General features: G+C 40.3%; 2 protein-coding genes across 2 annotated transcripts; both read right to left on the bottom strand.

Moving 5' to 3' along the window:
- Nucleotides 1-11,570: 11,570 nt before the first annotated feature.
- Nucleotides 11,571-17,585, bottom strand: siva1 (SIVA1, apoptosis-inducing factor). Its single transcript, XM_012851145.3, has 4 exons — nt 17,398-17,585; nt 17,017-17,199; nt 14,034-14,187; nt 11,571-11,791 (listed from the first exon to the last, which is right to left on the bottom strand). The coding sequence occupies exons 1-4, from the start codon at nt 17,516-17,518 to the stop codon at nt 11,743-11,745; spliced, it is 507 nt and encodes a 168-aa protein (XP_012706599.2). The 5' UTR covers nt 17,519-17,585; the 3' UTR covers nt 11,571-11,742.
- A 1,390-nt stretch (nt 17,586-18,975) lies between these two features.
- On the bottom strand, nt 18,976-26,156 carry adss1 (adenylosuccinate synthase 1). The gene is made up of 13 exons (XM_012851144.3): nt 25,900-26,156; nt 23,867-23,969; nt 23,721-23,783; nt 23,559-23,609; nt 23,410-23,476; nt 23,210-23,317; nt 23,031-23,112; nt 21,589-21,715; nt 21,350-21,504; nt 19,761-19,885; nt 19,526-19,623; nt 19,291-19,440; nt 18,976-19,140 (listed from the first exon to the last, which is right to left on the bottom strand). The coding sequence occupies exons 1-13, from the start codon at nt 26,086-26,088 to the stop codon at nt 19,088-19,090; spliced, it is 1,371 nt and encodes a 456-aa protein (XP_012706598.2). The 5' UTR covers nt 26,089-26,156; the 3' UTR covers nt 18,976-19,087.
- Between the last annotated feature and the right edge of the window lie 357 nt (nt 26,157-26,513).

The following is a 26,513-nucleotide window of genomic DNA, read 5'->3' as shown; positions in this document are numbered from 1 at the left end:
TCAGTAGCCTCCTCTGATCAAAGCACGTTATTCCAGATAAAGTCCCACCTGAGATCCCGTTTGTGATAGTGGGACAGAAAGGGCTTTTCCCCCCTAGTATTAGCCAAAGGTGGAGCCCTGGGCTGCAGTTCTCTAAGGAGTCTTAAATACTTTTTTAAACCTTTCCTCCACGGTGTGTCGAGCAGGCTAATAAATATGGATCCTTGTCCATCCTAGTGGCTAATTGCTAAAATAAATGGATTTCTGTGCATTTATATCCTAAAGAAACTTGAAACAACTTAAGAAAAGTTAAATATAATTTCAAATAACGGCTACAGGCTTAAACAACTGCGCCATTTTTGAGTTCGTAAACAAACTTATTACATGTGCTCCTGTTAAAGTTTCGATTTAAAAAAAGTGCCATCACCCTTTTTGCAGGACGAGATGATTTGAAGGCGTTTTACACATCTTAACTGTGGCTGCTGCTGATAAAGGTGGCTGCCACACTGTGTGCCAATGAGAAGTCCTTGTCTGACACACAAGTGGTTGGTATGTGTATGGAGTGCTGCCGTGTGTACAGAGACAACAGTGCGATTATACTTCAGGTCTTACAGGCCCTATCTGTCTGAAACCATAGACTGCCCTCAAGGACATAGCAGTTTCAAGATGAGCTCCTATTGTTTCTGACCTGTTGTCAGCATTCTTCAAAGGAGATAAATCCCCGCATAGCAGACTCGATTGTTATTTACTTTTTTTTTTTTTTTTTTACCTTAACTCGACTTGATTACGCACATTATTTGTGTGTAAACACACCCGTACCAAATGTGTGACTAATTACGGAGATTCATGCCAATTCACTGAACATTTTCAATGGCGAGGACTTTTAATTATTTCCCCGCCGCACCATGAAAGAAATCCAGCTGCTTTGCTACGTGATCCCAATCGGGATGTGCTCGGGTTCCCACCACCCTCCCCCAAATCCCCGCTCACTCGCACTCTGGGAACGCCATATAGACAAGGACCGCATCCAGCTCGCCCCTAACCGCCCCCCCCCCCCCACCCAAAAAAAAAAAAAAACCCACAGCCTCATCCCACCGCTCCATTGTGTGCGTGGGTAGTAGCTCAGCCAGGCTATTGTCTGGCCCAGCTCCCCAGCACGTACTTTATGCACAAACAGACAACACTGCAGCACCAGCCAGCCAGCTCCAACATAAAGAAAACAATGTCCTCCCAAGATCCTCCGTAGCCACCCCCCCACCCAACAGCTCCGGCCAGCCTGTGGCACTGTAAATAAGGGCCCTCCTCAACGTTACTGTAAGCAGACCTCAGAGCGCTCGCTGGCACCGAACCCTCTCACATCTGCCTTGACGGATCCGGGGCTTAAACTTCCTGCCTGTGTGCATTTCTTATGAAGCAACACATTCACATGGAAAGCAGGGGCCATGTGATAGGGCTTAGCTGCAGGGTGACGAGCGGGGATGTGTGCAGTCTAACTCGACGGAGGCTCGCTGCCTGGTTCTTTTTGTGCGCGTCGGGGATGTGTGTGTGTGTGTGTGTGTGTGTTTGTGTTTAGAGGTACTTGAGAGAAGTTGAGAGAAAAGTTGTAAGTGTCCACCACCTCAACAAGGCCAGCGGTGGGAGCCCTTGACCTCTGCAGGGACGGACTGCCAGGGACAGCTGGTGGGGCCAGTGTTTATTTATTTATTTATTAACAAAAGACAGGTGGTCACACTTTGAAAAGGGCACACAAACACGTCTGCGCGCACGCTTGTGTACAGCTAGTGCACGGCGCGCACACACACACACAAATATATATATATATATGCATGGTTAGTTAGCCACCTCCCCCTACCCTGGCTTACACATGCATATTGTTATCATACACTTAATGTTCGGAGGAGCCATTCTTTTGACTTTCAGAAAATCGAACGCGCTATTTCAAAGGGCATGCAATCATGATTTTTTGCAACTTCTCATTTTCACTTGTGTCCAGGCTTGATAGTCATATTAATTTCAGTATGAGGAATATGTGGGGGGAAAAAAGCAAGGTAAGAAATGGCAGTCAACAATGCAGGTGAAAGTTGTCCAAGGGTGATACCGTAACATTAAATAGGAATGCCAAATCAATGCATCAATTCAGTTCCAAAAGACTTTATTAATCCCAAAGGGAAATTAAATACAGAGGGTACATTAAAAGGTAGAACAGCCCAAGTAGGAGCCTTTTCCTAACTACGAAATGTATGCTTGCAAACAACAGCTGCGGTCAAGTCAGTGAGTGGTCTGGCTGTTGACTCCCTACTCAAGGTATCCATCGTAGAGGATTTATGAACAATGTCACGTCGTCTTCCCTCAGGTCAGGATTGGGGGGTATTTTCTCTTAAAGCCAAAATCCCAATGATTTCATCATTCTTGGACTAAAATTTGTTCAAATAGTGTGTTTTGGTGGGTGGCAAGAAAACAGTCCACTTTGCCCGTTTATTTTCACAGAGCTCACCCAGGTGTCTTATATAGATGATCTTTGTAAGGCAAGGTAAGTTTATTCGTATAGCACATTTCAGTAACATGAAGATGACATAAGAAAACATACAGAGGAAAGTACATCGCAATGGAATAGTAGCAGTGGGTCCAGATAAGTTGGCCTACAAACTTAATCTAATGACGTTTCAGTGAACTACAACAGTTTAAAATGAACATTAACATTCAAAGGCAACCCTAAACAAATAGAACTTTAACCTAGAATCAAAGGAACTCAGGGTTTCAGCACTTTTACAGTTTTCTGGGAGTTTGCAGTAGCAAAAGTTCTCACCACATGCCTTTTCTGTGGCTACACAGACTTTGACATTTGACATCTGGTTAAAAGAATATATTTATTATGATATTTCTGTTGGCAAATAGGGCTTTTAAAATTAACTTTTGCCTTTAAAATGCATTAAAAAGCCAGATTATAGTTTATTTGTTTCACCATAAAATGCGATATTTCCCATCTGATTCTAAATAAATAATTTAAGTTTGAAAAGCGTTCCCTTCTTCACACACATGCAGTTGTAAACGCGTGTAAACCATGATACAGGTAAGTAGCAGTCTCTCGTACTGTGTTGCCCTTTTTTGGATTTTCTCCCTCTTAACAGTGCCAAGACTGTGTGTCCTTGGTCCACCATACAGCTGTCGCTAACTCACACTCCATCCACTCACTGACTCATATTTATAGCAGCGGCATCACTGGCTTTGACACTCGCCACGCTCAGACCACAGCTGGTCCTCCAAAAGAATGGGTGAAAGACAAAGCCACGTGGCCCAGTCCAGTTGGTGCTGTCTGGTGCATGGTGGGGGATTATACGGGGGGCCCCATTGCTTCTCGCCACCATACTCCATTTACCAAGGAGTAAGATGAGGCAACACTGCTGAGGGTGACCGATTGGAGTCATGGATGAGGATGTGCTGGAAACTTTAACATCTGTACCGCTGTTTTTGAAGGCACATAAAGTCAGCAATACGGTTAGAACAGCAGAGAAAGGGCTGACGAAAGCTAAGCACAGTTACAAACTGAAAGTAGAAGATGTGATACAAAAAAAAAAACACAATGTTAATAATCATAACCACACGTTCAATGATTATTGGAACTTCCAAATGTAGAGTGATATAAAGCAGACGAATGTATGTAAAGTCCTATAGTTAGAAGCAGATGCAGTGCCCTCCACACTTCATAAAATCCCTGTACAAACCCCTTTTGCCAACAGGATCTTCTACATGTCACAAGAGTGAAGGAAAGAGGGACCAATCTATCTAGGTCATCCAGAGTCCTGGGTCCTCTCCTCTGTGTTTTTCTCTAGGTTTTCTGTAAGACTTAAAACGTCGATTGTGTTACTGGTAAACCATCACCTTGTTTGTTGAGTAATACTTTCGACCATACTGTCCAGCTTGAAGATGCAACAAATAACTGTTTTCAGTTTTCTTCTTAAGTCTAACAGATTTTAATCTAAAATCTTATACAAAAGAATTCTTCCTGTAAAACTCTAATAAGGCTCATAGGGTCTTTAGAAAGAAAACGGATGCGCAGCAAAACATTGCTTTCACTGTACTATACAGAGGGCACAAGGGGCATTCCCATATAATCTTTTCGCTGCTTTTCTTTGCTTCCACCTGAAGCAAATATTGTCTAACGGCTCGATCTTAGATTCATCTTACCGAAGCACATGGTTCCATTTGATACAGCCACACAATCCAAGAAGAAAACTTTTTGCTCTACATTTATGATGGTAGAGCAAAAAGTTTTCTTCTTGGATTGTTTCTGGTGATCCAAAGAAGCCGTGCTTTGCTGCAGTTCTTCCACATTTTTTGTTTGTTTATTTTACCTCCCAAGAAAGTAAAAAGAAAGAAAAAGAAAATGAAAAAGAAAGAAAAATCCTCGGGTACTTTTTCCATCCTTTCACCACAGTTTCAATTGTTTTGAAATAGTTTGAGATACTCTGCCCTCTAAACACGTATGAGGAAGTATAGGCTCAAGATTTATAGAAATCAACATGCTGTATGTTCTCTTTCCCATTTTTAAGAGTGGCTAAGAGAAATTGGGCTCTGTTTCACTCCACATCCTAAATTACCGAGTAAAGGGGCCTAGTCATATACTAGGACTTTATGAATTTGTACACCAGTGGCTCTCTTTAGTTGCATACAAAGGTTTTCCAATAAAATCATCACACCCCGTTGGTTTGTTATATTTTATTTCTGTGTTTTACACTTTGGTTTTGCTCTGTTTGTTAGTAAACAAAGCACTTTTGTGTATATTTACCATAACAAGACCACATGACTGGAAATATGAAATTGCACACAATGAGTAAACAAGGAAAAGCAATGGATCCACAGAGACAAATATACAAATTTATAATGAAGTTATACGGAATATATACAATCATAAGTATATGTTCTTTCCTATCTGTGAAAGGTAGCCTAATACCAGTAGATCTAGCTTGTACTATGAATCGGTTGGTACAATTCCACGCAGCACATGAATGAGGCATCTTCTCCAAATAGCTCCACTATGTCTTTTCCAGAACAGTGGCGGCGTCGGTATGCGATTCAGCACTGATTGAGGCGTCTATGTATATATGTGTGTGATGGAGCTGACCACATTTCAGGACGGTCTTCTGGACTTTACAGTAGCTGCGTCAATTGTTGCCATCTTGCTGTCTGATAGTTCTGCGGTACTGACCGCAGACAGCACAACAATGTTTATGTCTGCTCACTGCAAAATTATTTTCGGGCTCAAGAAGGACTAAGGAAACAATATAAGGACAGATGTTTGGCATATATTGTTTTATTTGAAGGTGGATGTGTCGTTTTTTTGTGCTTTCTTTTTAAGGTCAAAATACGAGACTAGGCCCCTTTAAGTTGCTAGACATTCTGATCTACTTAAACTATAAATAGCAGGAAAGCTATAGTTGCATTAATTTCAGAACTTGTAAAGGAGGCAGATAATTGGTATGCTGGCCAGCCAGATTGATAATGTATAGCACTCTACGTTCTGCACACTACTAATCTGGGACCACTCCCATTGAATCACTTTGGGGAAAAGCGGACATTCAGCAGAACTTTCCGAGTTGATTGAGCAAAGCTGCATCTAGTGCTTGTCTACCAAAGGTTGGTTTTAGCCAATCATGGTATCAAATTAAAACATAAGCAGCACACATCGTGAGAAACCACAAGACGGTAAGCTCGTCAAGGCACTTCTTCCTGTTCTTCTTTCAAAGAAGAAATTGTGGATTCTTACCAAACAAATGTGATGGCAGCAGCTACGTGTGTGTCCTCCTGCGCTGCCATATCCATTTTGAGCTCAATCCAAATACCTCTATTGAGTAAGGACTCTTTAGCCAAAGCGAAAGTGCGTCAATGGTCGCCATGATAAGTGCTGTCCGAATAGTGCAGTCAGTAAGGAAGGAGGTAGGAAAAGTAGCCTGTGAGCTCCCTCCTGCACCTAAATTTGCCTAGGAGTCCCACAATGTCCTGTACCGGTGCTAAGAACCCTAAAGGTATCCCACAATCCTTTGCGTGACATGATGCATCACCACAGCTCACTCAAGGAAAGGACTGAAAATGTGCGGAGAGCAGAGACCGCATACTTTGCAGTTAATTTTCAGAAGGCTGGAGGCCCTGATTTGACTTGCATCCTCCATGTGCGTTTCCGTCACGTAATGATGTCGGAGTTAAAGGCTGTCCGAATTCGTCATGCAGGGCGAGGCTCATTTTCAACCCATGATAGAGTTCTTACAATTGACCCTATGAAAGGTCAAGGAACAGGAGGAACAGGAGCTGAAAACTTCCATTCAGGGTATTCGTTTCGTCGCAGCTGGCATGTCTCGCCTTAAACCACAATACTGCAACATAATTGGCCCAAACCGTTTTTGGTTAGGACACAAAAAGTAGAAGCTGGAGCAGAACAAGATGGATTCTCGTGTATTGGTGAACGCACAAATACCGTGTGAATTCATCTAGCAGGTAAAGTTAGATAATTGGGGCTCTCATGATATTTCTTAATGGCCCTTTCCTCCACTCACTGTTAAAAGATGTTTGATTATGCTACTGCAATAAAAGACATCTTTCCTAGGAATGACAATAATTTAAACAAACGTGACAAATTTCAGCCTTTTAGAAATATCTCCTTCAAGTGTTTCATATCCAACCAAATTTCTTAAAGTCTTACCAAGAAATGTGCAGACAAGTTGCTCTCTTTTTCTCACTATGTAAATGTGTTTATTGCTAAATTTATCTCTGGTCTTGTGGTTTCTCGTTGCTATTTATTAAACATGCTTATATCTAACAAGGGCTATGTTAAACCTGGGTTACACAAACGTGACCAAGTTCAGATTTTTTAGTAAAAAAAAAGTCAAGGTTTGTGCTTTTTTTGTTCAATCTTCAACAGAAACTGTGCAGCTTCAGAAGGAAATATCTCCTTAGTGTTTCACATCCAACCTAATTTCTTAAAGTCTTATCAAGAAACATGCAGACAAGTTGCTGTCTTTTTCTCACTATGTTACTATATTGCTATTTGTTGAACATGCTTATATTTAATAAGGGCTATGTTAAACCTGGGTTACACAAACGTCACCAATTTCAGCCTTTTTAGTAAAAAAAAAGTCATGGTTTGTGCGTTTTTTGTTCAATCTTCAACAGAAACACTGCAGCTTCAGAAAGATATACATCTTCTTCAAGTGCTTCATATCCAACCGAATTTCTTAGTCTTATCAAGAAACGTGCAGACAAGTTGCTGTCTTTTTGTCATTGTGTTACTCTATGTATCGTGGTCTCTCGTTGCTATTTATTGAACATGCTTATATTTACCAAGGGCTATGTTAAACCTGGGTTACACAAACGTGACCAATTTCAGCCTTTTTAGTAAAAAAGAAAAAAGTCATGGTTTGTGCTTTTTTTGTTCAATCTTCAACAGAAACACTGCAGCTTCAGAAGGATATATCTCCTTCGAGTGTTTCACATCCAACCAAATTTCTTAAAGTCTTATCAAGAAAAGTGAGACAAGTTGCTCTCTTTTTCTCACTATATTGCTATTTATTGAGCACGCTTATATTTAACTAGGGCTATGTTAATCCTGGGTTACAAACATGACCAATTTCAGCCTTTTTAGTAAAAGAAAAAGTCATGGTTTGTGCTTTTTTTGCTTTGTTCAATCTTCAACAGAAACACTGCAGCTTCGGAAGGAAATATCTCCTTAAAGTGTTTCACATCCAACCGAATTTCTTAAAGTCTCATCAAGAAACGTGCAGACAAGTTGCTGTCTTTTTCTCAGTGTGTTACTCTATGTATTGCGGTTTCTCATTGCTATTTATTGAACATGCTTATATTTAACAAGGGCTATGTTAAACCTGGGTTACACAAACATCACCAATTTCAGCCTTTTTAGTTTAAAGAAAAAGTCAAAGTTTGTGCTTTTTTTCTTTTGTTCAATCTTTTTTTTTTGTTTCAGAAGGAAATATCTTCTTCAATTGTTTTATATCCAACCGAATTTCTTAAAGTCTTATCAAGAAATGTGCAGACACGTTGCTCTCTTTTTCTCACTGTGTTACTCTATTTATTGCAGTTTCTCGTTGCTATTTATTGAACAGGCTTTTATTTAACAAGGGCTATGTTAAACCTGGGTTACCAATTTCAGCCTTTTTAGTAAAAGAAAAAGTCAAGGTTTGTGCTTTTTTTGCTTTGGTCAATCTTCAACAGAAATACTGCAGCTTCAAAAGGATATACCTCCAAGTATTTCACATCCAACCAAATTTCTTAAAGTCTTATCAAGAAACGTGCAGACAAGTTGCTCTCTTTTTCTCTCTATGTTACGCTATTTATTGAGCATGCTTATATTTACCAAGGGGTATGTTAAACCTGGGTTACACAAACGTGACCAATTTCAGCCTTTTTAGTTATAAAAAGTTAAGGTTTGTGCTTTTTTTTCAATCTTTTTTTTTGTTTCAGAAGAAAATATCTCCTTCAAGTGTTTCATATAGCTACAACCGAATTTCTTAAAGCCCTATCAAGAAAAGTGCAGACAAGTTGCTCTCTTTTTCTCACTATGTTACTCTATTGCTATTTATTGAACATGCTTATATATAACAAGGGCTATGTTAAACCTGGGTTACACAAACGTCACCAATTTCAGTCTTTCTAGTTAAAAAAAGTTAAGGTTTGTTGTGCTTTTTTTTGTTCAATCTTTTTTTGTTTCAGAAGAAAATATCTCCTTCAAGTGTTTCATATACAACTGAATTTCTTAAAGTCTTATCAAGAAATGTGCAGACAAGTTGCTCTCTTTTTCTCACTGTTACTCTATTGCTATTTATTGAACATGCTTATATATAACAAGGGCTATGTTAATCCTGGGTTACACAAACGTCACCAATTTCATTCTTTTTAGTTAAAAAAAGTTAAGGTTTGTTGTGCTTTTTTTTTTTTTTTTGTTCAATCTTTTTTTTTGTTTCAGAAGAAAATATCTCCTTCAAGTGCTTCATATCCAACCGAATTTCTTAAAGTCTTATCAAGAAATGTGCAGACACGTTGACGCCTGGCTCCCCAGCAGCTGTCTGCTCACTCAGCCAGAAGTCAAGCAGTGCCCTCGGACACCAACTGCGCGAGCTCCCCAAAGACCCGCGCCACAACTGGGCCGCTGAGCAAGCGATGTGACTCACCAGCTCACGCGCACATTTGCTATAAGCCCCGCGAAGCTCTCAAACCAACCCGGCGTCCGCTACGGCGTGTCACGTGACCGGCCTGTTTAAATCGCCGCCGAGAACAATTATTTACAGCGCGTGCAATATCTGACCCTGAAAAGGCAGCCGTCGCCAGTGATGAACAGCAGTCAACACAAAGCGATGACTACACCGCTCCAAGGTCGGGTCCAGTAGGGATAACCCAAAGCCAAACTGCTTCGAAGCTCCGGTCCTGCTCCGTCTCTCATTTGTCTTGTTTCTGGTAAATACGTTTCAAGGTCGGTCCAGAAAAAAAAAAAAAAAAAAGGGGCTGGGTAGGAATTTCATTATCGTCGTCGAGCCAAAATAAAACACTTGAGTCGAAAGGTTGAAGAAGTTTCTGGAGAGACTATAATGTGTTCACACACACACGCGGAGATGATGTGAAGAAGATGCCAAGTCTCAGCGACAAATCAGCTCTCAAGCAAGGATTCCGTGAAGTGTGCTGCCACCTGCTGATGGCTGACCTTCTGGTTCAATGCTTTTAAACCACTAATATATTTTAGGGCCAGACAGCCAGTAAGCAGGAAACTAATAAACCACAGCCAGCATTTCCATTGTCTTTAAATGAGAGAAGTCATTTTAAAATGCATTAACAACAACAATTTAAGTCACAACCTTCCAGCCAGCTATGGTCTTCTGCTTATTGAAGATTGGCTCATGGAGTTAACAGGTCCAGGAGCGACCCAGATATCCCTCCCCAAAGTGGCGTCCTTCAGCAGATGGGATATATCGTTCCTCTAGCCAACCTTTTGAAACTGAGAGCTACTTCATTGGTGTTGCGTCATCAGAAGGACTACCAGTACTGACCTTTGGACTAAAAGAATCAGTTCACCTGGATGTCCTGTAAAATAAACACATTTTTCATGCTTGTTATAGTCTTTAAATCCATATGAATGCAAGTGTGAATATAAACAGGAAGAGTAACAAAATAAAATTAGGTTTTAGATTTAGCTCAGTCAGGTTGTGCTTTTTTTTCCCCCTTAAGAACAGACTCGTGGGCCCCATGTTGGTGACCCCTGATCTAGCGGTTCTGGGTCTTCCCTGGGAAATGGGAATGTGGCCTGAAAGCCTCCAAACAGAGGGGTCTTACTCATCAGATGTCCAAACCAACTCAACCGATTCCTTTCGATGCAGAGAAGCAGCAGCTCTACTTTGAGCACCCTACCTTATCTCTCTAAGGCCAAGCCCAGCCACCCTCTGGAGGAGACTCATTTATTCGGGCATGATCCATACCTCATGACCATAGTGAGGGTCGGAATGTAAACAGACCGGTAAATCGAGTGCTTTGCTCTTTATTCCCAACAGACCGGAGCAGCTTCTGGGTTACAGCTGACTAAGCTGACGTCTCTTTGCCCACCCTACCGTCACTGATGAGCAAGACACCAAGATAATTAAACTCCTCTGCTTGAGACAGAGACTGACTGGCGACCCACAGGGGGCAGTCCACCTTTTTCCCGGTTGGGGACCTCGGCCTCAGACTTAAAAGATGTGAGCCACAACGTGGAAAACAAAAAGCCATTCGATAGATGGATGTTGGCCCTGTTGTGACTATAGATTGATTTGTGAACGCTTATTTACAGCCCTGAAAAAGGATTAATCAAGCATGGAAACATATGTGGGTTCAACCAAAAACGACCGCACTCTTTGTCCCAGAATTATTTACCATAAGGAACATTGGATTTAGAGGAAGGAGCAAAAACCTGAGAAGACACAACAGTTTATGTCACAGCTATATGGGTAGCTCAAGCAGGGAGTCAACAGGGCTTTTTGTATTTACAAGTGTTGCAATGTGTTTAAAAAAAAAAAAAAACAAAAAAAAAAAACAAAAAAAAACAGCTGATCATGTTTAACAACTACTCCCTCCAAGCATTCATCCTGCATGAATGAGATAGATAGATATATATATTCCAAGTAATGCTGGTCAGAACTGGAACAGAACTGGCCAATTAACCTAAATGCTGTCAGAATCTTAAGTGTTTCAAATTGGTCTCGTGTCACAAGTGGTTTTCCCCCACTGTGGTGTAAATAACAGGCAGAGCTCTTTTAAATTCCTCCACAGGGTGTCGGTTGGTTAGGGGTCCAAACTACTGCTTTCAGATTACATTCGTCTCCTTCCTCCTTCTCACAAGCTGACACAAATCTTCAAATGCACAGCATCACCACTTTTTTGTGGCTGGATGTTAAGTTATACACGAGTTTGGTGTTATAAGCATCCATCTACAACTTTTAGCTGTTTTTTTTTTAACATCTCAAATTTTTAAGTAAAATCTTTACAACTGTATGCCCAAATACATTTGAAGAATTATGATGCAAGTTCATTAATGCAATATGAAATAAAAAAAAACCACTATGTATATATATAAAAAAAAACATTCAAGTTTATTTCAGTTCATTACATGGATTAAACTCATATATACAAGAAGACATTTAAATCATATAAAACGAGTATAAACTGTAATCTTTGTAATATCTCATGGGGGGCAACTATACATGAAGCCGTCCCCATCAGTCCTGTTGGTCCCGTTTATGTTGAGCAGCTGCAGCATAGTACTTCATCGTATGGTCCGCTGTAACTGTGGAACAAAGAGGGTTTATAGAGTGAAATATCAGTAAATGGCTGCTTTTATAATCAAAAACAGGACTAAACGTGAGATCTTCCCACATTCCAGAGTCAGTTTTGCTTCAATAACGTATAAATAATAATAAAAACTGACACATGCAAACCATTTACAGCACTATTAAAATATCTGAAAAACTCAAATGCAATGGTTTATTATTTCAAATACATTTTCATGCAGAAGTTCAGGAAAGCAGCAGTTCAGGAAAGTAAAAGTCCACCTCTGGTCTTGATCACTAACGCAAAAATTAGCATTTAATATAAAATCTAATTAAGAGAATAAACTCTTACATTTCTCATTTCCGAAATTGTGAATTAAAGCTACATATTTTGGGTAGATCAATGAAGCTATAGAGCAAAGAATTTTGTTTAATTTAAATTCAAAAGTCCAAAATAAAAAAAAAGGTGAAGACAGCATACAAAATGACAAATAAAGTTGTCCAAGTCTAATTTAAAACCTGGCTTGAGAAGATTTGTCTCCCCCTCCTGGTAGTAAATGGAATGACATTAATGAAGATTTCCAACACACACCTTCATTCTTCAGCGCTTTCAGTGTTTCCTACTGAAACGTTTATGCAATTTAGTTAATATTTTATTTAAAAACAACAATACTGGCATGCTTCTGAAGGTTTAAGCCCACCCGGCTTGTTTCTACCTTTGCCAAACTTGTGACTTTTCCTAAACCTGGGAACAAAACGTACTTCCGAGTTGGAAAAATAGTATGCTGAAAAAGATAGGATTCAGCAGCCTTGGCTGAACCCATTTGAAAGTGGTATATAAAACCTTTTTCTATAATTTTTCTACATATCAGGGATACAATGAAATGATTATTTCCTAAGAACAGATGTTACAGGCATAATTAGTAGTTAAAATGTGCTGCTGGTCAGATTTTACTGGTTTGCAGCTTATTTGAAACTCAGATTTGTCAGAAAGAAAACTATTAAATGCATAGAAAAAAAGAGGAGGTAAACAAAGATTAAAAATTCATGTATAATCCAGGAGGTATTTATACTCCTCTAACACCCAGATTTGTGACATTGTAAAGCAGGAAGGCCATGACCTAGTTTAGCAGTTGAGAAGCAAATACTGTGACATAATTGTTCAAAAATCTAACCCCAACCCTGACAGCGGGAAAAATATGACGCAAAGAGAATATAAAGATATCTATGCAACACCTGGAGAGACTAAATTCAAATTTTCTGCATTCTCAGAGACTCGAAGTACCCAACCAGGGTGGCAGCTATTAATTATTTTAGTAATTTAGTAAAAAATGTATATATTGACTATTTTTTTTGATTAATCTAAAAAGAGATTCTCTTCATAAATGAACATACCTCAAACAACTGTTTAGGACTTAAACAACAAAAAAGAAACTTTATTGTATATTTTAAATGCATTGTAAATGGCAGAAACATGTAAAAAACACGTCTAGTTTGCCTAATCTACTTATCCCTGCTTGCAAAACAGAAGACATTATAACTAGAACTATTTTGCTAAATCTGTCTCAGTATTAATCTGTGGATTGTTAAAGTTTTTTTTATCTTTTTACAGAACACTTGAGTTCTGGATATAGCTAAAGATAAAGAAAAGGTTTTCATCTTAAATGCAATAATAATAAAATAAATATATATTTTTTGCAGTCGTGGCTTAATTACTGCTCTGAGTAGGTTGTTCTTTCAGCAAACAACGTATTTTAGAGACTGTAGACCCCAGTTAATAATGTGATCGTTAAATTAGTTGACAATTATTTCAATAACTGATTAATCACCATTTTTCTGATGTTTCAGCCCTATAAACAACTAAATGTATTTAAGGGCTAAAAAAAGTGGATTTTGCATGATATGTCCCCTTTAATATTCCCCTTACCCGGCCCGTCAGCTTAGGCGGGCGGCCATGCTGTGTTTTTTAGCAGTGCCATACCCTTCCTACTTTCACAGTGGGCCATGACCTCTTTAATGCTCTAAAACATCTAAAGCCTTCACTGAACAATAGTAGCTATACAGAGATAAAAAACAAACAGCAGGGGCTGTGCTTATTAATTCATCCACTTCTCCGGGGAATTTAAATCACTGGGTTTCATTTATTGAGGGATATCAGGGTAAAGAGGGCTGAAAACTTATTTTTACTTTTAAAACTCCTGCAAACCGGCGCATTAGCACAGAGCAGTGGGGAAGCTGCTGAGGAGAAGTTAAACTTACTCTGTGATGGTGCAGACGGAGCAGCACAGGCTGCAGCAGCTGGAGCACTCTCTGGTACATGTAGCACAGGCCATTCTGTCGCACTGGGAACACGCCGTCCTGGAGCCCTGGTTTTTATGACAAACACAGCAGCCCGAGGGAGCAGCCGGCACACCTACAAAGAGATGCATCCATGAAGGCTCCGGCATTAAAAAAAAAAAAAAAAAAAAAAAAAAAAAAAGCAGCGACTGAATTAACCTGAGAGAACGGGACAAGCCTGACACCTGCTGGCAAACATCGTTAACCGTTACGCTCCATGATTTGTTTACATGTTTTAGTCAAAATGTTTCTGCCAGAAAACACGGGTAAGCTCACTGCACGGACACATTATCGCTGGAATACATATTCAAGCCAATTTTTATCATCTAAAACCCAACAGAAGATGAGTGATGCATTCTGATAAATAGGAACATCTGAACCTAATTTTGGTCTTCAACTGAAATAATGGTTTGAATCAAAGTTTTAGCCTAAATCTTTAAAAAAGAAAAGAAAAAGAAAAAAAAGTGTAAAATTGATAACTGTGGGGACCATTAAAGAGCTTTTACTGATGTGCATTCCAGTCATACCAGTGCAGGGGATTGTAGCCAGTATGGCAGAAACTGCATTACTCACATTTACCACCAGGGGCGCAAACATTACCTTTTAAAGTTTGACACAAGTTTGAATTTTTAGCTGCAGGGATGTAACTGGATTAAAAACGTCGACAACAACAGTGTGATTGTTCAAAGTTAAATGCTTCTTGTTTCCGTTTTCTTCTTTTTGCATCCAGCATAAAAAAAAACAAAAAAAACCAAATCGTGACATTTCCATCAGAATCAATTCCATTGGCCTTGACTGTGTGCATCAACAAGGAATTTGACTTCAGTTACAAGCGCAGACATTAGGTATAAATATAAAAACATACTAGAGGAAATAAAAAATAGGGATAAACAGCATGTACAGCTCATACAGTGAGTACAGACATTTCTTTTTCTGGCCTGGAAATTGTGTGATGATAAACCAGCTTTTTGAGCTCTGAGCTGCCACCCAGTAAATCCACACTAATGAGCAGCATTTTAAATATAATATCAAAACTGGTATCAAAGTCTTACTGTATGCGAACTTTGAATAAATGTACAATAATTTGGCATAGGACTGCAGCGGTTCATCAACATCCTCAATGACAGACTACAATATATTTGTTGACCAATAACTTTTATAATTTGATCTACCTTATTTTCCTGAAATATTTAGACAAATTCGTCTTCTCTGGAATCGCAGAGGGAGGCGAGTCCACTCACTGCAGAATGCAGCTGTAGACGTATGGACCTGTGTGTCTGTACCTTTAAAAGCTAGCCGGGTCTGGCTCCAGCGATTAGCTGAAGCTGTGCTTCGCTTTCAGAAATACGTCTGGTGGCCGTAGTGTCTGGTTTGTCCAAATTAGCTGAGTTCTACAGTTTTTTTTTTTAAAGTTCTCCAGGCCGGTTGGGTTTAATGTATGAGAATACATCAATTTAGGAGATGAAAAACGGACATTTGGACACACCGTTAGAAATCGGAGCAGCACAACCCTATGAAATGCTGAAGAGATCGACTCAGAGCCTTTAGAGCAGGAGGGGAAGAAAAAAAACAACAACAGAAAAACAAGCACACTACGGTGGGGTTTTCTGAAGCTGCTGAATTTAAACAAACTGCCAGCTGTAGTTTCCTGTTTTTAACCAGCACATTTGACTAACAAGCGCTATTTTAAGACGGCAAAAAACTGGTTCACCTTACCCTGCTTTAATTATGTTCAGTGTTTCCCGCAGGAATTTGCTTAGGCGAGGCGGTGTTGTCGGCCGGAACAAGTTTTGCGTGGTTGACTGGCAGGGGTGGGGGGTGCGGGGGGAAATCGGCGTCTTCATCGATGGCTCGATGCGGACGCCGACGGTGAAGTCGACCTGCTTCTCGCTTCAAAAGTATCCATGTGTTTTTGCCTGTTTTTACCCTGCCATTCACTATATGCACGCGAGAAAGCAACAACAAAAAAAACGCGTGTGAACGTCAAATAAACATGCAAGCATATCGAGTTAGTTTTTTTTTTTGGAATGCTGGTGAGGCGGTAGCGTGAGTTTGGCCAAGATAGTGCCGCGGGAAACACTGATGTTTGTGAGGATTAGGTACAATTAGAAAGAGAACATAATAAATAAAAAAAAGTTATTTTCAAGCAAGAAATCTTTAGATCTGAGGTAATAGGAGGAATGGTAAAAGCTGATTTTTATTTTGGAGCTGGACTCATGATCCGATGCAATTTTAGTTTACTTTAACCAACTAGTGTTTACTTTCCAATTCTAATAGCTCTCTGTTGCTTAACAGACGTGCAGCTTGTGGCTTACTAAAAAAAATTGTTTTTGAATAAAATAAGTATTACCCGCATACAGTCCCAGAGGGGAAATTTGTCTCTGCGGCCCATCCCTTAGGGAGCAGTGTGCCGCAACAGCGAACAGCCCATGGGGACCAATCTGTGTTCAAGGGTCTTGCTCAGGGACACAGAGTTTCAAACCGCCGACCTTTGGGACCTCTCCAAGACGCAAACACCTGTTTCCCTAACCACTAAGTCACCACCTCCACAGTATTAAAAACAGTACGACCTGAATAAATATGAGTGTACTGGTGTGTGACCACAAGTATTTACTAGTCCTATTTGCCCCTTTTAAAAGCAGGGGAAGAAGGGGTGGGGGGGGGGGGGGGGTTCAAGGGCTGATTTGCAACTATTGCGCAACAGGATGATGGTCCTGCATCACCATATCTTGCAGATGTGAATAGATGCGTGTAACTGGTGGGCTCATTTCCTTGATTAGTAAGAAGAAATAATAATAATAATAATAATAATAATAATAATAATAATAATAATAATAATAATTTTCCGCAATGTGCATTATTTTGGCCTCTGACCATCTAACCACTAGCTTCATTCTGCACTTACCTTGTAAAGCGTTTATTTTTGTGAGTTTCCCATCCTGCCCAATAAGAGTCTGTCCTCTCAGGAGTGTCTGACTGCATGCAGAGTGTCGTCCATTGGACTGAGACTCTGGGCACTTCTCCTCTCCGGTCCAGATTTTCCCCACTATAGCTTGCGCACCATTAAAGAGCAAGCTTTTTGTTTTTTCTATGGTTGAGAGAGAGATAGGGAAAAAAAAAAAAAAAAAACTCGGTTACCCAACAATAACAACAACAAATCAAGGCACCAAGCTCGTAAACAGAGGCTGCAAACGCAAAGACAGCCACAAGTAAATGTGCGCAACGAAGCTAACACGGTAGCTAACAGGGAACAGCATTGATAAAACGCCCACATTCTTTCACTCACCGTATATTTCTTGTCTGTATTTATTCCCAAAAACGCTGAAGTTGTTTATCTCCCGCTGTCCGATGTGTACTTTGTACTGGGAGGAGAACGCCTCGGGAAACGGACAAGTTCGTTTGGGCATTTTAGCAGCAGAATATGGAAAACTCCCCCCGTGTGCGCTGCGACGCTAAGCAGCTCCGCTCTTGTTTATTGCGGGAAAAGAGCAGGGGGTGGCAGAAACCGGCCAATCACAGACAGTATGCTGTTGTCACGTGATAGGCAAAGATCCAATCTGAGATGACGCTCTCTTGCCACTTGACCAAGTTTTAAACGCAGACGCGATGCTGCATTCATGGACCGTCGTAAATGTTGCAATAGGTGAACATTCTGAGAAAAATATACATATTAATACGATACTGACAACCAACGAAATTAACCGGTTGTTTATTGGCTAGTTTTAGGTTCTGTTGAGAAATGAAAATCAAAAATAGCCAGCTAAAATGTGTTTATCCCCCTTCTAAACTTTTAAATCCACCCATCTGGAAATATTTGGAAACTGGAGTTCTGAAAATTAAAATCGGACTATTTCTGGATGAAAAGATCATTGCTAACACAAAGCTTCAGGAAACAACAATTAGCCCAAAGATTTCTCAAAAATATCATTGACATCAAATACAAATTTTATATGGGTATCTGTATTTTTTTATAACAGATTGGTGTGTGTTGCGGTACTGACACCCATTGAACATGAACATTTTGTCACGTTTCAACCAAAAATGAATTTCGTTTTATGTGATAGACCAGTCAAAAGTATATATGGTTTGCAAAAATGTTTTGCTAGTAGAAAATATTTGTATTAATCCAACCAATTAAGCCTTGAGAAGTCATCCGTAAACAGAGTTCACTTATTTATTTTCAACATGAATACAATTCTGGACAAGACCTCAGATGTTTGTTCAAGAACATTAGTGAACAAACACTCATGAAGACCAAGGAACACATCAGACAGGTAATGGGGAACATTTTAGGGAAGTTCAAAGTAAGGTTAGATTGTACCAAGTCTAACTTTAACCCTCAAATACTTTACATCTACTAGAAAGGAGTTTTCTCTTTCAACAGTGCAACATCTATAAACAGACAGCCAGAGCCAGAAGAAATTGTTTAGAATGTTTAAATGCAAACCCATGGATTAGAATGGTCTAGTCAAAGTCCAGACCAATAAATAATCTGCGGCAGGACTTGAAAGTTGCTGTTCACAAACGCTGTCCAATAAATCTAACTGAACTCGGGCTATTTTCAAAGAAGAATGGGCAAACATTTCACCCTCTAGATGTGAAATGTCCATAGAGACACACCTCACAAGACTTTGATGCTGTACTTTGTGCATATTTGAATGTCTATAAAAAACACTGAAATTTGGGGGTGTCAAGTGACAAAATCTGAAAAAGTTTAAGGGGCATGAATACTTTCAGACAAATAGATGGAGGAGGTTTCCACTGAGAAAGTAAGAATTTTGGAAAGCTGTGTATTGCTGCTCGTCATGGTACCCTGAGAAACTGGGTATATTAGACTGCCCAGAAAATACTTCATCAACACATCTCACTGGTTGTATATCTTTTTTATTTTTTATTTTTTTTCAAGGAGAACATTTCTTTGTGGCTAAAACATGCCCCATTGTGCTCGTCCTTTCTTCGGTGAGTTGTATTTTGGTTCAGAACATCTGGATCATGCACTCTCTGGACTTTCCAACACCAACCCACTTGACTGGAATGAGAAAAAGGGACAGATTATCAAAAGGGGCTACAAACATCATCATTTGTTGCGCCTCCTAATGCACAACATCGTTAACGTTTGTTCTTTGAACTGCAGTTGAAATTGAAGAATGAAGATATGGGATATTTATATCAGACATACTGGGGACTCCAATGTGGTTCTCAATGAAACGAATGTAGTTCTGTGCCTTGGCCGGGAGATCATTCCACTTCCTGGCTGCAGATGTGTCTGTCTTCCAACCCGGGAAGGTCTCATACTCTACCTCCACTTTGTGCAAAACATCCATATTGGCTGTAACCGAAGCAGAGCAGGCATTCTCAAGCTGTGGATGTGGCATTGGAACCGGAAATGTGTCAAATTGCTTCTATTTATTAACCTGGGAAATGAGGGATTCTCCTCCCGTTAAGTTTATAGGCAACTCCGACTTTAATTTCGTCAAGCAGATCCAGAATGTCAAGTTTTGTCAAAGCAATGCTGTAGAACACAGGGCAACAACAAATCTAGTTTGAGTCAATTTTAACTCTTGAAACAGTAGTTATGATGGTTTATGATTGCATGTGTATGAATTACAAAGCACCTGAGGCTTTGCTTAAACGTGTCGTGATACTCACGCAGTAAAGCCATTAATCATATGAGCGTATCTGAGAATGACAAGATCCAACCAGCCACAGCGCCGCTTCCTTCCTGTGGTCACGCCAACTTCATGACCTCTTGTCTGGAGTAACTCTCCAACTGCCTGCAGAAACCAGGGAACCAGAAGCCTTTTCTGTTACTTCGTGGCCTCGGACAATGTCAGTTCAAATCTGCAGCGGCTACTCTGGCGACGTAAACAGACAATGAAGTGCCACCCGCACAAAACGGTGATGTTTTGACATCTTGACCTTTAACTCTGTGGTCAGACCCTGCAACAGGTAACGTAATTCCGGCTCTTACAGTAAATATATCCTCAACCCAGAATCTGGCCCTAAATTTATCCATTAGAACATGTGGTCTAAGAAAGAAATCTGACAGCTGCTCAAGCCAGAGAGAGAAAAAATGTTCACACAAATGCAAACTGTACATGCCAGACATGTCAAGATCTACTAAGGTTTTGAAAAACGACAGTTTCATAATCTCTTAAATTTTCTATTTTACCGTGTCTGTAGCTTAGAGTAAGTTAAATGGACAGCCAGAGAAAGTGACTGAGTGATCAGAGTTTTGTCTGACTGTATGAAGCATAGAGTGAAGCAGCCCATGGCACTATGTTTACCACCCAGGGTGACACACGTTTAGAGACTGGCACCCCCTGTGTTGTGGACAGACTGGAGACTGAAGGAACATTTGTCCCTCTGGGTAATCACAGTGAAAGCGCTATCAGATTTAAAGAATGCAATGTGGGGCTAAGCTAAAGGGTATTTCCCTCTTTTCTAGACTAAATTAGATGATCTTTCTTACAAAGTCTTAAAACACTTAGACTGGTCAAAGCTAAACTGGGTTATTATGTTCCAAACAGAGATGGTTTAAAAACAGATTTTGGAGCATTAGGCCCACCATAGATTGTAACAAAAGTTACAGCCACAGTTTACGGACTAGTCCCACTGCCCCTCCCCTACCTGTTGCTGTGCACTGTCAGCCAACTGGCTGAAATGAGCAGTTTCCTTACCAAGAAACATAATTTTGTTCTGTTTAGCAACGTGAGAAAATGAGCCCACACAGTTATGACCATGAAAACTAAATCAGCGCCATATATGAATAATATTAAGGTGAAGATGATTTAAAACTAAAACTGCCAACCTAAGAGCAGCATGTTTGTTAAGCAGCAGACCGCAGGCTAGCTGCTTGAGCAGATTGTCCAACTAGTAAAGTAACTAATGTCAGCTTTGTGTTTATAACTGAAGAGCACAACAGCTAAAAAATATAACATTCTACAGCGTAACAATGAAATAATGCAAAAAATTAATGTTTTAAAAAACTGTATTAAAGCTTATAATTTACCTAATATGCCATATGTTGTTTTTGCTTTCCCAGCACTAGGAATGATTGCTGCTCTCCCATTTAAAATAAAATACCTAGATTCTTAAATACATATTTGGATTTAAACGTTGTTTTAAAACCACCACAGCACTTTGACTCATGGATATCGCAGCATTAGAAGCTCATACTGGCCCATGCAGACTCAGTTTTTCCAGAGAGCCACCATGATGAAACACTGAGGTCTCACATTTAGTTGTTCTGTGGGAAAGGCTCCGATTCCCACTCTGGTGGTGTAGGCTTTGGATACACCAAACACATCGCCGATATTGAGCGGAGGGATGCCGAGTCCAGTGCACACCCCTCCCACGGTGCAGTTTGACGAAGTCACAAAAGGATATGTGCCTAAACACAATGCAGCATCACTGGTTTGCCATTAAAATGCACGTTATTTGATGTGTTCAAGATCGCTTTTAAAGGAAGTTTTACCAAAGTCAATGTCAAGCAGAGCAGCATTGGCCCCTTCAACCAAAATCTTCTTTGGAGGTCCATGAAGAGCTTCGTACATATAATAGACCCCATCTCTGACCATCGGGCGCAGCCTCTCTGCAAAATCCTGCATGAAACAAAACACTTTGATACTTGGATGCATTGAACGCTGCCCAGTAGTATTCCTTTGCATAATTATGAAGCTTCCATGGACAGACTGAGATCATTCCAGCAATGTACAATGCCTTGCAAAAGTATTAATGCCTCTTGGGGAGCCAGAAGCAGGATTTTATTTAAGTATGTCATTCCAATGAACAAAAAAAAAAACCCCAAAAAAACTTGCTCCTTTTGATAGTTTTTTGTAAACAACAGCCTTTAGTTTCAAGTACCTACATATAAAGAAGCATGTTGTAAAATGTATGTTCATTACGGTGAAATACTTTCCTAATATTTGCCCTAAGGAACTGATGCTAGGATGAAGGCTGAGCCAGGAGTGAGTGGCACATGTTAAAAAATAGATTTTAATTAAAAGTATATATAAAAAAACACGTTATTGATATGAATAAATGAATGTTGCAGCTCATTGTTATGAATGTAAGGTTGTGTGGCGAAGGAAGCAGGATAAAATGTATTAGTAGCGCCATTACTCCCTGGTTGTGTCTCTACCCCTTGGAATAAATGTTCATGTTAAAAATATAACATTCAATCTATTTAAGTGAAATCTCATGTGATAAACCAACAGAAAGTGAGGAATCAATCTGGAATACAGAGAAATGGATATATGGTTTTAAATATTTACTGCTGAACCCCCCCCCCCCCCCCGAAAAGTTTGGTTTGTACTTAGAGCCCTTGAGCCCACATTCTTGAGACATCTCTCCATGAGTTGTATATGGAGATGGACATGTTTGCTCATTCTTCTTTGCAAGATATTCCCACAGCATGGTGCTGCCACCATCATGTAACAATTTGGTCACGTTTGAAGGCACTTGTTTGCAGTGGGTTGTAAAGCTGTTGTGTGTGAGTCCTTTTGGCTGCTCCCTTATTCAGGGGTCACCACAGGTATAACAACTTCCACACAGACTAGGGAGAGCTTTTGTGCTAGATGCCCTTCCAGATGCAACCAGGATTTGAACCTGAGTCCCTCATAGCAAAGCCCACCACACTCCTGAGAGACTGGATTGTAAAGTGATAAATGGCCTCTTTTTGTAATACTGGAAGGCGAATTGGGGTTATGTGCCTTGCCCAGGGGCACATTGACATGTAGCAGGAGGAAGCTGGAATCAAACCCTCAATATTCAGATTGCAAGGACGACTACACAGACCGCTGAGCTCCGTTCCCCCTATAGGATGTATTAAAATGTGAAAAGGTTCACATTTTACCACAATAACCCAGCCCCCCCTCCCCCCACCCCCCACCCCCCCCACACACCCCCCCCACCTACCTTTAGTTTTTTTAGCTGGTCATCGACATCGACTGCCAGGGAAGGATACATGGACTGATAATTATGGACGAGATTCTTAAATCTGAAAAGAGTTTTTAAAAAAATGTAGCATCCCTTATTGCACATAACTGACTTTCACATGTTGGACAAATACATTATATTTTTTTGTATATTGGGACCTGGTGGAGAAGTCATTAAAGTCACCCAGGAGGTCACACACACGCAGGCCAATGCGAGACGCTTTGCTGGAGTATGCTGGGCCAATGCCCTTCTTTGTTGTCCCGATGCTGTCATGGAAAATAACCCAGAGAATAAATGAGGATTAGAACAGATTAGCAACGGTGGTCATTCTGAACGCTACTCTGTTCGTGTGCCTTACTTCTTTCCTTCCTGTGCTTGTCTTTCTGTCTCCTGTAAGCCATCAACAACTTGGTGGAAATCAAAGACTACGGGCAAGATAAGATTTAATTCTGTTAAAGAGACAATTATTAATGACTGCAAGCAACGGAGTGAAGGAAATGTGCCTACCAAGGTGAGCTCTGTCTGAAACTATCAGTCTCTTCTCCCAGCCTTTCAGACCTGGTCACGGAATAAAAATCACATCCACATGAAAACGCAGAATCATACATGTTTATCATGCTTCAGTCTCTTTTTTTTCTTACATAGTATTGTTTTTTTCCATTAAAATACCTTTCTTTTCATTTTTATCTCCCTCCTCAAACAGTCCAGGTAGATGTATGACTACGCCATTACCTGAAAGGGCAGAGGAAAAGACTCAGTAATGCCATGAAGGGTGACGTTTCCGTGAAGACTGAAGAGCGAAGCCTTTTTTTTACCGATGAGAGAAATGCTTTTGGTGTTTATGATTCCACTGGGGAGAAGGTGGAAATCATACTCTTTGCCGTCCACTACCACCGTGTGTCCCGCGTTGTTGCCTCCCTGTAAATCACAGCAGGGGTAAGGCATTGACTGGTTTTCCTATTCTTTTTCCAGGACAATAAAAATTTAAGATTTGTATTCAGCCTCTTATACCCATAAATAAAATCTAGTGGAAACAAATCCCTTTAGAAGGCACCTAATTAATGAACAGCATTTGTGTGTGTGTAATTGAATCTGTGAAAGCCTCAAAGGACAGAGAGCAGTAGAACAGCATCACGAGGAGCAAAGAACATACCAGACAGGTGAGGGATAAAGTTGTGGGGGAGTTTAAAACAGTGTTACCAAGGTCTGAGAATGTCTTGGTGAACTGTTCATATGAGAATACAAAGAATATGGCACAACAGAAAATCTACCAAGACATGACCGTCCACCTAAACTGACTGTCTGGGAGTGGAGAGCATTAATCTAACAAGGAGCCAGCAGGTCCATGACAACTCTGGAGGAGCTGCAGAGATCCACAGCTCAGGTGGGGGAATATGTTGGCAGTCTGACATTTACAGAAGAGTGTCCCCCCTTGCAGTTTCCCACCATCCCTATCAATGACAAACACATGGGAAAAAGTCCTCTGGTCACATGAGATGAAAACTGAACTTTTGACCTGTGTGTATAATAACACTAAGTGGTGCAGAAAATGGAAAGTGCCCGATATCCTCATCACAAAACCCCTCATGTGAGACTTCTTGGCAATGCTTCTCTTCAGCAGGGACAGGGACGCTGGTCATAATAGTAAGATGGATGAAGCCAAATACAGGGGAATCCAAGAAAAAGATCTGTTTGAAACTAAAAAAAAAAGACTTGAGACTGGGGCAGAGTTTCAGCTTTAAGCAGGACAACGAGCAGAGAAGTACAGCCGTAGCTTTAATGTATTGGTTTAATGTTATTGGCCCTAGTCAAAGTCCAGACTTAAACTCAACTGGTAATCTCTGCCAATATTCTATTATTGTTGTTCACAGATGATCTTCATCCAGACTGATTGAGCTTTAGTTATTTTGCAACAAAGAATAGACAAAAACTTCGGTCTCTAGATGTGCAAATCTGGTAAAGACGAGAGACTTATTTGTTATCTGCAGCAAAATAAAGTATAGAGTTATGGCCTAAATATAAAAGCAAACCACACTTTTTTTTTTAGATTTTTATTTGTAAAAATTTTGAAAGCTATTTAACCAGTTCCTTTCCCTTCACAACTAGAAGCTACCTTATGTTTGTCTGAAATACACTGAGTGTGATGTTTGCAATGTAAAGAAAGGTGAAAAGGTCCAGTGGGTGTCAATACCTTTGCATGCTACCGTATTGTTACCTTAGAACATTTAGTTGCAATGAGACGTCTCCACATTTTGGTGACATGGTGACATTCTGCAACGATCAAACTTTTCCAGGACCCAATTTAACAGCCTTGGCAACCTTGGCGCTCTTTTCCCCCTAGGCGACACTGGCCTTCTCACATATCAAACCAGCCTGAGAATGTGACCTCTCCAGCCCAGAGGGTGGGGCTCTCAAGCCTTCAGGACACAGGGTACTAGTTCCTGACAGTGGAGAAAGCAGCAACTGCTGACAGGTTTCAGTGTGCATCTTGACACACCACTGACCTCTGGAGTGTTGTGTGTCACTGTACTTGGACAAACAGATCTCTCCGGGCTTGTTTTTCTTAAAGATTTTTGAACGCATTTTCCTTTTATTTTTTTTAATATATATGTAATCTATCATAAAGTGGACAAACAATCCACTTTCAAGCTGCGCACTTAATGGCAAAATTTGGCAAAGTTGCCACAATTCTGGTTAAATCAGTTACCAACTAATAATACGTCTGAAATCCACACATTTTAAAAGATACACGGTCTAGGAAACGTATGCGTAAGTGTTTTCCACTCAGGAGTCCGCTTTTATTCTAAGATATGCACACTTTAAGTTCTACCCAAATTCTGACATTTACCTGACATCTGCAGATAACGTCTGCTTCGGTGGCCAAAAGGTCGACAACTTTCCCTTTTCCTTCGTCCCCCCACTGCGCACCGAGCACCACCGTCACCTTGTTCCCCGCGTCGTTGCGCGCTCGCTTCTGGCCGGCCGCTGCGGGCTGGTTGGAGGTTTTCTGCTCCTTGGACGACCAGTTAAGCGACATGACGGCGCTCGCTTTAGGCTTTCCGTCTCAAGAAGACTAAACTGTCTCCGGGGGGAGGCATGGCCATATCTGTAACTTCAGAGGGGGGGATGATGTCAGAAGCAGACGCACAGGGGTACGTAGGGGTCTCCACTGCTGCTCGAAACAGCCAAGCGTGAGGGAACCTTCATATAGCACGCATTAATTGGCATGCCAGGTTAAGATATGTACACAGTTTAAAAATAAAAAAAACATTTTAATGCAGTAGCAGTTTAACACAGAGAAATCCAGAAAAAATAAACCGCCGAGGTAATTTATTGACAAGGAATGAAATTATTATTAATTATTGCTTCAAATTAAACGTAATGAAAGCGTTTTTTTTTTGCCTTAGCCTATTTTTTAAACCTAATAATCCTAAAGATTATTTTAATTAACTTCTCAATTCG

This window comes from Fundulus heteroclitus, chromosome 19 (assembly GCF_011125445.2).
Source record: "Fundulus heteroclitus isolate FHET01 chromosome 19, MU-UCD_Fhet_4.1, whole genome shotgun sequence".
NCBI classification, from domain to species: Eukaryota; Metazoa; Chordata; class Actinopteri; order Cyprinodontiformes; family Fundulidae; genus Fundulus; species Fundulus heteroclitus.
This window is presented reverse-complemented; position numbering and strand designations above follow the sequence as displayed.

Coding starts and splice junctions, on each gene's coding strand:
- siva1 (XM_012851145.3), bottom strand. CDS start 17,518: ATGCCCAAACGAACTTGTCCGTTTCCCGAGGCGTTCTCCTCCCAGTAC. Junction 17,200..17,397: donor ATACAGACAAGAAATATACG/GTGAGTGAAAGA, acceptor TCTCAACCATAG/AAAAAACAAAAAGCTTGCTC. Junction 14,188..17,016: donor AAAAATAAACGCTTTACAAG/GTAAGTGCAGAA, acceptor ATCTCTTTGTAG/GTGTGCCGGCTGCTCCCTCG.
- adss1 (XM_012851144.3), bottom strand. CDS start 26,088: ATGTCGCTTAACTGGTCGTCCAAGGAGCAGAAAACCTCCAACCAGCCC. Junction 23,970..25,899: donor ACGTTATCTGCAGATGTCAG/GTAAATGTCAGA, acceptor TGTGATTTACAG/GGAGGCAACAACGCGGGACA. Junction 21,716..23,030: donor ACCAGCTAAAAAAACTAAAG/GTAGGTGGGGGG, acceptor TGTTTCATGCAG/GATTTTGCAGAGAGGCTGCG.